The sequence below is a fragment of the Falco naumanni genome, chromosome 20, assembly GCF_017639655.2.
Source record: "Falco naumanni isolate bFalNau1 chromosome 20, bFalNau1.pat, whole genome shotgun sequence".
NCBI classification, from domain to species: Eukaryota; Metazoa; Chordata; class Aves; order Falconiformes; family Falconidae; genus Falco; species Falco naumanni.
The window spans coordinates 3,811,570-3,824,639 of record NC_054073.1 but is presented as its reverse complement, the minus strand read 5'-3'; the positions used below and the strand labels follow the sequence as shown (position 1 = coordinate 3,824,639).

The window sequence follows — 13,070 nt, the reverse complement described above, 5'->3', positions numbered from 1 at the left end:
GGGGGGTTAGCCATGCTCAATGGGATGGCGGATGGAGGCAAGCCCAGGGGCAGGGCGGCGGGCGCATTACCGGGCACGGCGGGGTGGCCGCTGCCACCCAGGCTCCCAGCCAGGCTCTGGGGGGGGGCTGCTGCCCGGGGAACGGCGCCGGGGCTGTGGGGAGGGGGCGTCAGCGCCGAGACCCCTGCCTCTGAGAGACCCCCCAGCCCTCACCCCCCCAGCCCTCCGTACCCCACCTCACCGGGTGGGACAGCTGGGGTACCCAGCATTGAGACCCCCCCAAGCCCTCGGAACCCCCGCGTTGAGACCCCCCCCCAGCCCTCGGTACCCCCAGCACTGAGACCCCCCCCATCCCACATCCCCCCCCAGCCCTCAGTACCCCCAGCATTGAGACCCCCCCCATCCCACATCCCCCCCAGCCCTCTGTACCCCCGCATTGAGACCCCCCCCCCAGCCCTCAGTAGCCCCGCATTGAGACCCCACCCCACCCTCAGTACCCCCAGCGTTGAGACCCCCCCCCATCCCAAATCCCCCCCCAGCCCTTGGTACCCCACCTCACCAGGCAGGGCAGCTGGGGTACCCAGCATTGAGACCCCCCCCCAGCCCTCGGTACCCCCGGCATTGAGACCCCCCCCCCCCACCCTTCGGTACCCCTAGCATTGAGACCCCACACCCCCCCTGCCCTCTGTACCCCTGACATTGAGACCCCCCAGCCCTCGGTACCCCCACCTCACTGTGCGGGGACACCCAGGGCACCCAGCATTGAGACCCTCCCCCAGCCCCCCCCCAGCCCTTGGTACCCCCCGGCATTGAGACCCCCCCCACCCCCCTTACCCCCCCCCCAGCCCTCGGTACCCCGCCTCACCGTGCGGGACGGCCGGGGCGCCCGGCGGCGGGGGCGGCTGCGGTGGGGGGGCCCCGGGCAGCGGCTGCCCCACGGGCTCGGCGGGGGCCACCATGGCGGGGGCGGGCGGCGCGCCCAGCGGGTGGGCGGCGGGGGCCAGGGGGGCACCGGCGGCGGGGGGCAGAGGTTGGGCCCCCGGCGGCAGCGGCGGCGGCTGCTGCTGCTGCTGCTGCTGGAGGTGCTGGAAGTGCTGCTGGCGGGCGCGCATCTCCGCGTACTTCAGCTGCTCCATGTGGAAGGCCTGACGGTCCGCCAGCAGCTGCTGCCGCTGGTACTCCAGCTGGGGGGACACGGGGGGGTCAGCAGAGGATGCTGGAGTGGGGGTGAGCGCCTGGAGCCCCCCCCACCCCCCCCCCCCACCCCCCTTCCCCGCCACCGTCACTCACAGCCTCGCGCTCCCGGTCCATGATGGTCTCCAGCTCCTCGAAGTGCCGCAGCTTGATCTCCAGCTTCTTCATCTGCGTCTCCACCAGCAGCGCCACCAGCGACTTGATCTTACGTTCCTCCACCGCCGCCAAGTGCTGGGGGGGGACGGGGATGGACGGGGGGGGGACGGGGATGGACGGGGGGGGGTCAGCACCCACGCCCGGGCTGCACCCCCCCAGCCCCGACCCCGGCCCCTCACCTTGGCCTTCACGGCGGCGGCGGCCAGGGCGGCGGCGGCGGCGGTGGAGAGGTTCCCCTCGCCGATGTCCCGCTCCACCTTGGCCTTGCGCTCGGCCTCAGGCTCGGGTGGCTCCTTGGGCGCCTCGTCCAGCCCCCCCTTTGCCTCCTTCCCCTTCTCCGGCTCCCCTGCGGGGGGGGGGCACGATAGTGATGGCGGGGCGGGGCTGTGGGGGGCTCAGCATCCCCCTGCCAGCCCAGCTGGACCCCCCCCCCCTCACCTGTGCCATCGCCATCACCCTTGTCAGGCTCCTTCTCGCCCTCGGCCTCCTTCCCCGTCTCCTCCTCCTTCTTGGGCGCTTCCCCAGGCTTCTCCTTCGCCTCCTCCTCGCCAGCACCGTCCCGGGGCTCCTGGGGAGGCACCAGCCCCACGACCGCTTGAGTCCCCCCCCCCGCCCCGCCCCGTACCAGCCACCCTCCCCCGGCCCCCGCGCCCCCTCCCCGCACCAGCCGCTACCTTCGCCTCCTTCTTCTCCTCCGCCGGCTGCGCCTCCGCCCGCGCCTCCTCCGCGCCGCTCTCCTCTGGGGACACAAGCGCAGGGTCAGACCCCATTGCCCCCCGCCCCAGGCCCGGCAAACTCATCACACGGCACCCCCTCACCTATCCGCTCCGGCTCGTCCGAGGCGGTGCCGGCGATGCCGCTGCTCTCCAGCCCGAACGCGGGGTCGGCCTTGCCCGTCACCTTGGCCGCCTCCTCCACCTTGCGGACATGGGCCTCCACCAAGGCCGTGGGCACCTCCTCCTTCATCTTGGAGAACTCCTCTGCGGGGCAGCGCCGCGGGCGCTCAGCAGGGCCCCAGCACCCCTCCGAGCCAGCCCCCGCTCCCCAGCACTGTCTGGCCCCCGTCCATTGTCCCAGCACCACACGGGGCTCATCCTGTCACCCCGCAGGACTTGTCCCACCACCCACCCCCCGCCATGGAATGCCCTATAGGACTCAGCCCACCTCCTCACAAGAGCCATCCTGCCACCTCAGAGGAATCCCTACAGCACTCAGCCCACCTCCCCATAGCACTCGGACTGTCTCCCTATAGAACCCCCTATAGCACTCAGCCCACCTCCCCATAGGGACTTGTATGGACTCCCTATAGGACCCCCTATAGCACTCAGCCCACCTCCCCATAGCACTCGGACTGTCTCCCTATAGGACCCCACCTCCCCATAGCACTCGGACTGTCTCCCTGTAGGACCCCCTATAGCACTCAGCCCACCTCCCCATAGCACTCGGACTGTCTCCCTATAGGACCCCCCCTATAGCACTCAGCCCACCTCCCCATGGGACTTGGACTGTTTCCCTATAGCACTCAGCCCACCTCCCCACAGGGACTTGTATGGACTCCCTATAGGACCCCCTATAGCACTCAGCCCACTTTCCTATAGGACTTAGACTGTCTCCCTATAGGACCCCCTACAGCACTTATCCCACCTCCCCATAGGACTCATACTGTATCCCTATAGGACTTCCCTATAGCACTAAACCCACCTCCCCATAGGGACTTGTATGGACTCCCTATAGGACCCCCTATAGCACCAGCCCACCTCCCCATGGGACTTGGACTGTTTCCCTATAGCGCTCAGCCCACCTCCCCACAGCACTCATATTGGCTTCCTATAGGACCCCCTATAGCACTCAGCCCACCTCCCCATGGGACTTGGACTGTTTCCCTATAGACTCAGCCCACCTCCCCAGAGGACTCATACGGTCTCCCTATAGGACTTCCCCCTATAGCAGTTATCCCACCTCCCCATAGGGACTTGTATGGACTCCCTACAGGACCCCTTATAGCACTCAGCCCACTTTCCTATAGCACTTGGATTGTCTCCCTATAGGACCCCCTATAGCACTCAGCCCACCTCCCCATGGGACTTATGGACTCCCTATAGGATCCCCTATAGCACTTATCCCACCTCCCCATAGCACTTGGACTGTCTCCCTATAGAACCCCCTATAGCACTTATCCCACCTCCCCATAGGGACTCGTACGTTCTCCCTATAGAACCCCCTATAGCACTCATCTCACCTCCCCATGGGACTTATGGACTCCCTACAGGACCCCCTATAGCACTTACCTCACCTCCCCATAGCACTTGGACTGTCTCCCTATAGGACCCCCTACAGCACTTATCCCACCGCCCCATAGGGACTCGCACGTTCTCCCTATAGAACCCCCTATAGCACTCAGCCCACCTCTCCATGGGACTTATGGACTCCCTATACAACCCCCCCTATAGCACTTTTCCCACCTCCCCCTATACGACCCCCCTATAGCACTTATCCCACCTCCCCATGGGACTTGGACTGTCTCCCTATAGGACCCCCTATAGCACTCGTCCCACCTCCCCATGGGACTTATGGACTCCCTACAGGACCCCCTATAGCACTTATCCCACCTCCCCATAGCACTTGGACTGTCTCCCTATAGGACCCCCCCCCAGCACTCATCCCACCTCCCCATGGGACTTATGGACTCCCTATAGAACCCCCTATAGCACTTATCCCACCTCATCATAGCACTTGGACTGTCTCCCTATAGGACCCCCTACAGCACTTATCCCACCTCCCCATAGGGACTCGTACGTTCTCCCTATAGAACCCCCTATAGCACTCAGCCCACCTCCCCATGGGACTTATGGACTCCCTATACAACCCCCCTATAGCACTTATCCCACCTCCCCCTATACGACCCCCCTATAGCACTTATCCCACCTCCCCATGGGACTTGGACTGTCTCCCTATAGGACCCCCTATAGCACTCGTCCCACCTCCCCATGGGACTTATGGACTCCCTATAGAACCCCCTATAGCACTTATCCCACCTCCCCATAGGGACTCGTACGTTCTCCCTATAGAACCCCCTATAGCACTCGTCCCACCTCCCCATGGGACTTATGGACTCCCTACAGGACCCCTTATAGCACTTATCCCACCTCCCCATAGCACTTGGACTGTCTCCCTATAGGACACCCCCCCCCAGCACTCATCCCACCTCCCCATGGGACTTATGGACTCCCTATAGAACCCCCTATAGCGCTCAGCCCACCTCCCCATGGACTTATGGACTCCCTATAGAACCCCCTATAGCACTCGTCCCACCTGCCCATGGGACTTGGACTGTCCCCATCCATCTCCCCATAAGACTCGCGCTGCCTCCCTATAGAATCCCTATAGGGCTCATCCTGTCTCCCTGTGGGACTCACCCCACGCCCCTATAGGATACACCCTGCAGGGACAGGACTCACCCCTCCCCACAGACCCTGTCCCCCAGGACCCAGCCCCCCCCCCCCCCCCCCCCCCCCCCAGCCCCCGCCACCACGCCGCGGGGGGCCGCGTTACCCAGAGCCGACTTGGCGGCGGCGGAGGCGACGCGGGGGTCGACGACGGAGGCCAGGAAGGCGACGGTGCTCATGACGGGGTTGCCGGACTGGCTGAAGGGGATGGGCTGGTAGGCCAGCGGCCCCAGCGACGCCTCCGAGTCCTCCAGGTAGGGGTCCTCGATGGGCAGCCGCAGGAAGTGCAGGATGCACTCATCCTGCGTCCGGCTGCCCACGTGCTCCGACACCTTGTTCCAATCGTCCTTGTACATCTCCAGGGCCTGCGGGACGGAGCGGGGGGGGCGTCGGTGGGATCCGGCGGTCCCGTCCCCCCGTTCCCCATGGACCACCAACCCCCTCCTCACCTCCAGCAGCAGCAGCGTCTCCTGCTCCGTCCACTCCCGCGTGGCGCTGGCGGCGGCTTTGCTCTGTGGGGGGAGAGAGGGGTGAGCGGCGGGGGGGAGGGGGGCGGGGGGAGGGGGACCGGGGGGTGCCCCACCTTGGAGGGGACGTTCTTCTTGGTGTACATGTCGGTGCGGAGGCCGAAGTTCTGCATGTCGGCCGGCTTCTCCTTGCTCTTGTCGGGGAAGTTCAGCATCTGCTGCGAGGCCGAGGTCTGCTGCTGGGGGAGGAGAGGGGGCGCTGGGGACACGGCGCAGGGGACAGGCCGTGGCGACGCCGGTGTGTGTGTGTGTCCCCCCCACCCCCCACCCCCCACCCCTACCCCAGAGAAGCCTTCGTGCCCCATCTCGTCACGGTGTCCCCCCCGCGTCCCTGCTCCCCGGGGCAGGGCGGCATGCGGGGCGCGAGGGGGAGGAGGGAAGGAGCCTTCCTCGGCCAGCGGCGGGGCGACGGACCCCAAGGAGCCGCCTACCAGCTCCGGCTTCCCCTTCACCGTCTCGGTGACGAGGTCTTCGATCTCTTTGCTCTTGCGGCCCGTCTTGGCGTCGCCGTCGCTCTGCCGGCCCTGAGGCACGGATCGAAGCTGTGCGATCCCCCCCCACCCCCCCACCCCAACCCCGCACCCGGCCCCCGCGGGGACCGGGGGAAGGCAGCGGGGGGACGCGGCTGGGCGAGGAGCGGCCGCCCCCCGCGCACCCACCTGGGGGGTCTTGGGCTGCAGCGGCACCAGCCCCGAGGGCGTATCGGCCAGCACATGGAAGTGGGAGGTCGGCGGGGGGCCCATGGGGGTGGGCCGGCTCTCGGCATCCACCTGGTAGTTGATGAGGCCCCACTGCTCCAGGAACGCGTGGACCCTGCGGAGAGCCAGGGCTCAGACCCTGCGGGTCCCCCGGGTGCCAAACCGACCCCCCCCCCACCCAGCCCAGCCAGCGCCGGACCCACCGCATGATGGCACAGACGTCGCCGGCCAGGTTGCGGCGGCACGCCGTGGAGGTCAGGTACTCCTGCGGGTTCAGCCGGTACGTGTCGATCATGAAGTTGCGGTAAGCCAAGTATCTGCGGGAGAGCGGCAAGGCGTCAGTGCCGGCCACCGCACCACCGGCACCGGCAGGTAGCACTGGCCACAGCACCACCAGCACCAGGAGGTAGCACCGGCCACAGCGTCACCAGGACCGGGAGGTACCACTGGCCACGGCACCACCAGCACCGGGAGGCAGCACTGGCCACGGCACCACCAGCACCAGGAGGTAGCACCGGCCATGGCACCACCGGCACTGGGAGGCAGCACCGGCCACAGCATCACTGGGACCGGGAGGTACCACTGGCCACGGCACCACCAGCACCGGCCACGGCACCACCGGCACCAGGAGGCAGCACCGGCCACAGCATCACCAGGACCGGGAGGTACCACTGGCCACGGCACCACCAGCACCGGGAGGCAGCACCAACCACAGCGTCACCAGCACCGGGAGGCAGCACCGGCCATGGCACCACCGGCACTGGGAGGCAGCACCGGCCACAGCATCACCGGGACCGGGAGGTACCACTGGCCATGGCACCACCAGCACCAGGAGGCAGCACCGGCCACGGCACCACCGGCACCGGGAGGCAGCACCGGCCACAGCGTCACCGGGACCGGGAGGTACCACTGGCCACGGCACCACCAGCACCGGGAGGCAGCACCGGCCACGGCACCACCGGCACCGGGAGGCAGCGCTGGCCACAGCACCACCAGCACCGGGAGGCAGCACCGGCCACGGTGTCACTGGCACCGGGAGGCAGCACTGACCTCGGCACCATCGGCACCGGGAGGTACCACCAGCCACGGTGTCACCGGCACCGGGAGGCAGCGCTGGCCACAGCGTCACCGGCACTGGGAGGGCTGGGGAAGTTCGGGGCGGAGAGGGGGTTCAGCCTCACATTTCGGGGGTCTTGGATTTATTCTTGCCGTTGAAGAACTCGGGCAGGGCTCGGCGCTCGATGGCGTGGACACTGCAGGATAAGACGCTGGGGGAGGGCCCGGCACGGCGCCGCCGCACCGTCTGCCCAGCACCCCGCGGCACCGCTGCCCTCCCGGGCTGCGCCGTACCTGTTGTAGTCGAACCAGGCGGCGTAGCTGGGGATGATGATGTGGTGGGTCTGCTCCGTCACGTTGTCCTCGTGCAGGTCGGGGTTCTTGGCCTGCTCCCCCTTGCTCCCAGTGCCGTTCTCCTCCTCATCCTGCCAGAGACCAGCGCCGCATGGGCAAGGGGGTCCTGAGCCCTGCTTTTGCACCCTTCCTCATCCTCACCAAGAGCAGGATGAGGCCAGCGGCCCAGGGCAAAGCCACCTGCAGCCCCAGGGCGAGGGGAAGGGCAGAAAGGGGCATTTTGGTGCCCAGGTGAGGGACAAGAGGGATAAAGCAGCGACCACCCAGCGACGGCGACCCCGCTGCCGGGGTGGGAACATTTCCCTGGAGGAGTGGGGGGCTGGGGCGCGGGGGGGGGGGCACGGCCCCACACCTCACCTTGCCGGCTGTCTCCATGCTCTCATCTTCCTGCTCGTCTGGAAGAGAGGAGCGCAGGGGCGGGTTTGGGCACCGCCAGCCCCGCGGTGCCAGGGGACCTCGGCCCCAGCGCTTGGACTCACCCAGGTCCGTCATGGTGCCGCCCTTGACAGGCGCAGACTCCGAGTCCTTCTTGGTGTTGACTGCAGCGGAGGGAAGCGGCGCTCAGCACCCTGAGGATGGGCCCCCAGCCCACGTTCGTGGCAGGGGGGACCCCGTGGGGTGGCTGGTGGCCCCCCCGACCCTGACCTGTCTTGGGCAGGGTGACCTCCTCCACGTTGGGGACGGGTGAGGGCTCGTCCATGTCCTTGGTCAGGTCCTCCTGCTCCTCCTCGCGGTGCCCCCGCTTGGATTTGTTGTAGGGGGTGGAGGGTCTGCAAAAGGAGAGACCCCCCCCGTGCCCCAGTCACCACCGGACCCTGCCCCGGTGCTGGATCTGACCCTGCCGCCCCCCCCCAGCCCAGGCTCACCCCTTCTTCGCGTTCTTCTTCTTGGCCTCTGGGGTGGGCGAGGGGGAGGGCGAGCGCTTTCGCTTCTTGTAGTTGCCCCCCTTTTTGTCCCGCCGGTCCGAGTCAGGGCTGTTCACCTGAGGGGGGATGGGGGGGGGGTTGGCGCTGGGTCAAACCCAGCGGGATGGCCAAGCCAAGACCCCCCCCCCCCGCAGTCCCGCCGCTGCGGTTTTGCCACCCTGCTCTGACCTCATCCGTCAGCGTCTTGGCCGAGATCTTCTTCCTGCGGGTGACGGGGCTCTTCTCGTCCGTCACCTCGTAGTCCTCCTCGTTCATCCACTCGTTGAAGGTGTCTGTGTCCAGGATCCACTTGGCGTGGACCTGCCCGGCAGGGGTGCGGGCACATCAGGCAGCTGCCGGGCAGGGGAGGGGGCTGCAGCCGCCATCCCAGCCTGGGGACCCCCGTTACCTTCCGGGGCTTCTCCGGCGTCGGGGCGTCCTCCACAGAGGCCTCGATCTCGCTGGCGGGGATCCAGGTGTCGTAGCTGTGGGTGCAGAGGAATGGGGTGAGCGCGGCACACACGGCGGCGTGGGCACGCCACGGGCATGGGAGGTGGGGGGGGGGGGGGGGGGGGGGGGCTCCATCAGGCTTCAGCCGCACCCCCCAGCCCCTGCCCGGGACCCCTCACCTGTCGGGGTAGTAGCCCCAGTGCAGCAGGACCTGCTTGTCGCGCTTCATGACCGGCCGGACCCACTCCTCTGTGGGAGACACGGAGCGGGACTGGTGCTGAGCATGGACCCACCGACCCACCGAGAGCCGCCCGTGACACCGAGGGCAGCTCGGGCCCCCCCCTCCCACCCCCCACCCCCCAGCATTTCACCATGAGCTCACAGCAAGGGGTTCCCCCTCGCACCCACCTTCCTCCAGGTTCCCGGGGACGGGACAGACAATGTGGGACGCGTTGCTCTTGTCCTCGGTCACCGTGCCCTGCGAGGAGAGGAGGGGAGCAGGTCCAGGGCTCAGGGCTGGGAGGAGGCGTTGGATGGGCCCCCCCCCGTGCCCCCCACCCCCCCCCAGAGCTGCCACCGACCTGGTGCCTCTTGACGATGTCCTTCAGCTTGCTCAGCAGCTTGGGCTCGATCTCCTGGTGCAGGAAGATGTTGGGCCGGGCCAGGCAGTTGTTCTGGGGAAGGAGAGCAGAGCGGTGAGTGGGTAGGGGACTCGGGGGTCCCGGGGTGGGGGTGGGGGGAGCAGGGGCAGCGTTTCTTACCTGCACCAGGGATTTCTCGATGGTCATGAACATCTCCACGTTGCGGTCCATCCGCGAGGGATTCTGGAAATCGAAACGCCGCCTTATTGGAAGAAAAGAGCGACTCTCATGAAAGCCACAGCTCAGGTCTCCTCGACAGCATCCAAAGCCTGGGGGGGTGGGGGGGGGACACGCGCCTGAACCCCACCAGGGGTCCACAGGGGCAGGGGGACACGCCCCAGCACTTGCTTGCTATGGAGGTGGGAGCCCTACAACCAGCCCACCCTCGTGCAGCCCCTGGCCAAGGACACCCCAGGGCATTCCCACGGAGGGGACCCCCCCCCCCCCGCACCCCTGTCCCCGGGACCCCCACCCTGTCCCCCTGCTGCTCCCGGGACCCCCAGCCCCCAGGGGACGGGCGCAGACGGGCGCTCACCATCCTTGGTCGCTCTTGAATTTATAGGCTGCTGCCAGGATGTGGCACAGGGCTCCTCCCGCCTTGAAATCCAAGAAGCATTTTATCTGTAACGGGAAGAAAGGGGTGGGGGAAGGGGGGGGGGGGCACAAGGGGGGGGCTGTGACCCTGGTGCGGCAGGGAGCTGGGCAGGGTGCCATCCCCACGTCTGGGTGCCCTCCCCACGTCTGGGTGCCATCCCCACATCTGGGTGCCCTCCCCATGTCTGGGTGCCATCCCCACATCTGGGTGCCCTCCCCACGTCTGGGTGCCATCCCCACATCTGGGTGCCCTCCCCACATCTGGGTGCCCTCCCCACGTCTGGGTGCCCTCCCCACGTCTGGGTGCCATCCCCACGTCTGGGTGCCCTCCCCACATCTGGGTGCCCTCCCCACGTCTGGGTGCCATCCCCACATCTGGGTGCCCTCCCCATGTCTGGGTGCCATCCCCACGTCTGGGTGCCCTCCCCACATCTGGGTGCCATCCCCACATCTGGGTGCCCTCCCCACGTCTGGGTGCCATCCCCACATCTGGGTGCCCTCCCCATGTCTGGGTGCCATCCCCACATCTGGGTGCCCTCCCCACATCTGGGTGCCCTCCCCACGTCTGGGTGCCATCCCCACATCTGGGTGCCCTCCCCATGTCTGGGTGCCATCCCCACGTCTGGGTGCCCTCCCCACGTCTGGGTGCCATCCCCACATCTGGGTGCCATCCCCTTGTTGGGGTGCCCCCTCCCCTTGTTGGGGTGCCCCCTCCCCTTGTGGGGGTGCCCCCTCCCCATGTCGGGGTGCCACCCCCACCGTCTGGGTGCTGTCCCTACATCGAGGTGCCATCCCCACATCGGGGTGCTGTCCCCTCCTCGGGGTGCCATCCCCATGTCGGGGTGCCATCCCCTCATCGGGCCCTGTCCCCAGGTGGGGACACAGTCCCTGCAGTGCTGGGGCACCGTCCCCAGTTGGGGACCCGTCCCTGTGTTGGGACACTGTCCTGTGGTCCCAGGGGTGGTGTCCCCAGGACCGTAAGGCATTGTCCCCAAGTCCTTGGGACGCTGTCCGTGGTCGGGGCCCTGTCCCAGTGTCAGGGTGCTGTCCCTACGGGGACACTGTCCCCTGGTTGCTGGGGCACAGACCCTGCCTGGGGGACAGTTCCCAGCAGGACAAGTGCCCAAGTGCCACCGGGCCCTGTCCCCAGGACACTGGGGCCCTGTCCCCAGTCACCGGGCGCTGTCCCTGGGTGACAGGAATGCTGTATGGGGTCACCGGCGTCTTGTCCCCAGGTCTTTGGGGTGCTGTCCCTGCTCAGGGCTCAGTCCCCCAGGTCATCGGGGTGCTGTCCCCCCATCTTTGGGTGCTGCCTTTGCTCAGGGCCTTGTCCCCACCAATTTGGGGCCTTTTCCCTGGGTCTGTGGGGCACTCCCCCGGCTCAGCCCTGTCCCCAGGTCTTAGGGGCGCATCTCTGTGTCACCGGGGCCCCGTCCCTGGGTCAGCGGGGTGCTGTCCCCCCATCTTTGGGTGCTGTCCCTGCCCAGGCCTCATGCCTGGGTCATCGGGGTGCTGTCCCCAGGTCTCTGGGGCCCATCTCTGGGTCACTGGGGCCTTGTCCCCAGGTCATCAGGTGCTGTCCCTGCTCGGAGCCTCGTGCCTGGGTCATTAAGGTGCTGTCCCCAGGTCTTTGGGTGCATCTCTGGGTCACCGGGGCCCCGTCCCTGGGTCACCAGGGTGCTGTCCCCACGTTTTTGGGGCACTGTCCCTGCTCAGGTCTTGGTCCCCGTGTCCTGCTGGGCTGCAGCCCCCACTGGGGCGCAGCCCCCAGCCCCCCATGTCCCTGTCTGTGCTGCCGCTGCCTGCGCCCCCTGTGCCCAGTGCCCCATTCCCAGTGCCCGGTGCCCAGTGCCTGATGCCCAGTACCCAGTGCCCAGTGCCCAGTGTCCAGTGCCCGATTCTTGGTACCCAGTGACCGATGCTCAGTGCCCAGTGCTGGTGCCCAGTGCCCAGTGCCGGCACCCAGTGCCCAGTGCTGGTGCCCAGTGCCTGTGCCCAGTGTCCGATTCTTGGTACCCAGTGACCGATGCTCAGTGCCCAGTGCTGGTGCCCAGTGCCCAGTGCCGGCACCCAGTGCCCAGTGCTGGTGCCCAGTGCCTGTGCCCAGTGTCCAGTGTCCGATTCTTGGTACCCAGTGACCGATGCTCAGTGCCCAGTGCCCAGTGCCGGCACCCAGCGCCCAGTGCTGGTGCCCAGTGCCCAGTGCCAGTGCCCAGTGCCTGTGCCCAGTGTCTAGTGCCCAGTGCCCGGTGCCCAGTGCCTGGTGCCCAGTACCCAGTGTCCAGTGCCCGATTCTTGGTACCCAGTGACCGATGCTCAGTGCCCAGTGCTGGTGCCCAGTGCCCAGTGCCCAGTGCCGGTGCCCAGTGCCCGGTGCCCAGTGCTAGTATCTAATGCCCAGTGCCCAGTGCCGGTACCCAGTGCCCGGTACCCAGTGCCCGGTGCCCAGTGCCGGTGCCCGGTGCCCGGTGCGGCGGGGGCTCACCGGCAGCTTGGTGAGGGGCGCGTTGCTGACGTGCTTGCCGAACACCTCCTCCTGGAACTGCAGCAGCTGCACCACCAGGCTCGACAGCGACTTGTTGGTGGGGGGCTCGGCCTGGATGTACTGCGGGGGCGGGGGGTCAGCGCCGCCGCCGGGGCCGGGCCCGCGGGGGGGCGGGGGCGGCGATGGCGGCGGGGCCGTGACAGGCCGGGCCCGGTGTGTGGGGGGGGAGGGCCAGCACCGGCGCCCCCCGCCCGCCGCGGCGGCCTACCTTCTTGTAGTTCTTGCCGAGCCAGAGGCGGACGTTGTCGAACTGGCTGACGGTGTCCGAGGCCTCGTAGTACTTGACGTTGGGGCCGCCGTCCTTCTTCCGCACCGCCATCTTCGAGCGGGCCGGGCCGCCTCCCGCCGCCTCCCGCCGCGCCGCGCCGCGCCCGCTCTACCGCCCCCTGCCGGCCCCGCGCCGCGCTGCGCCTCTACCGCCCCCTGCCGGCCCCGCGCCGCCCTGCGCCTCTACCGCCCCCTGCCGGCCCCCGCGCCGCGCTGCGCCTCTACCGCCCCCTGCCG

At 68.0% G+C, this 13,070-nt stretch overlaps 1 protein-coding gene across 5 annotated transcripts; it reads right to left on the bottom strand.

Annotated features, from left to right (window-relative positions):
- Positions 1-6: 6 nt before the first annotated feature.
- On the bottom strand, positions 7-12,933 carry SMARCC2 (SWI/SNF related, matrix associated, actin dependent regulator of chromatin subfamily c member 2). 5 transcript variants are annotated; one of them, XM_040618474.1, is made up of 28 exons: positions 12,775-12,933; positions 12,507-12,626; positions 9,963-10,048; positions 9,548-9,629; positions 9,368-9,460; positions 9,195-9,264; positions 8,966-9,035; positions 8,746-8,821; positions 8,526-8,657; positions 8,298-8,413; positions 8,077-8,201; positions 7,911-7,970; positions 7,789-7,826; positions 7,372-7,502; positions 7,203-7,274; positions 6,225-6,338; positions 5,983-6,136; positions 5,755-5,847; positions 5,380-5,502; positions 5,246-5,308; positions 4,903-5,161; positions 2,169-2,330; positions 2,025-2,089; positions 1,789-1,918; positions 1,530-1,696; positions 1,291-1,425; positions 866-1,184; positions 7-153 (listed from the first exon to the last, which is right to left on the bottom strand). In XM_040618474.1, exons 1-28 carry the CDS (start codon positions 12,883-12,885, stop codon positions 17-19), a joined length of 3,303 nt encoding a protein of 1,100 aa, XP_040474408.1. In that variant the 5' UTR covers positions 12,886-12,933; the 3' UTR covers positions 7-16. The 5 variants fall into 5 exon arrangements, with proteins under 5 accessions (XP_040474408.1, XP_040474409.1, XP_040474410.1 ...); XM_040618475.1 differs by having other exon boundaries at positions 5,380-5,499; XM_040618476.1 differs by lacking the exon at positions 5,755-5,847.
- Positions 12,934-13,070: the final 137 nt, after the last annotated feature.

Coding starts and splice junctions, on each gene's coding strand:
- SMARCC2 (XM_040618474.1), bottom strand. CDS start 12,885: ATGGCGGTGCGGAAGAAGGACGGCGGCCCCAACGTCAAGTACTACGAG. Junction 7,275..7,371: donor GCCTGGTTCGACTACAACAG/GTACGGCGCAGC, acceptor CTTATCCTGCAG/TGTCCACGCCATCGAGCGCC. Junction 5,162..5,245: donor AGACGCTGCTGCTGCTGGAG/GTGAGGAGGGGG, acceptor TCCGTCCCGCAG/GCCCTGGAGATGTACAAGGA.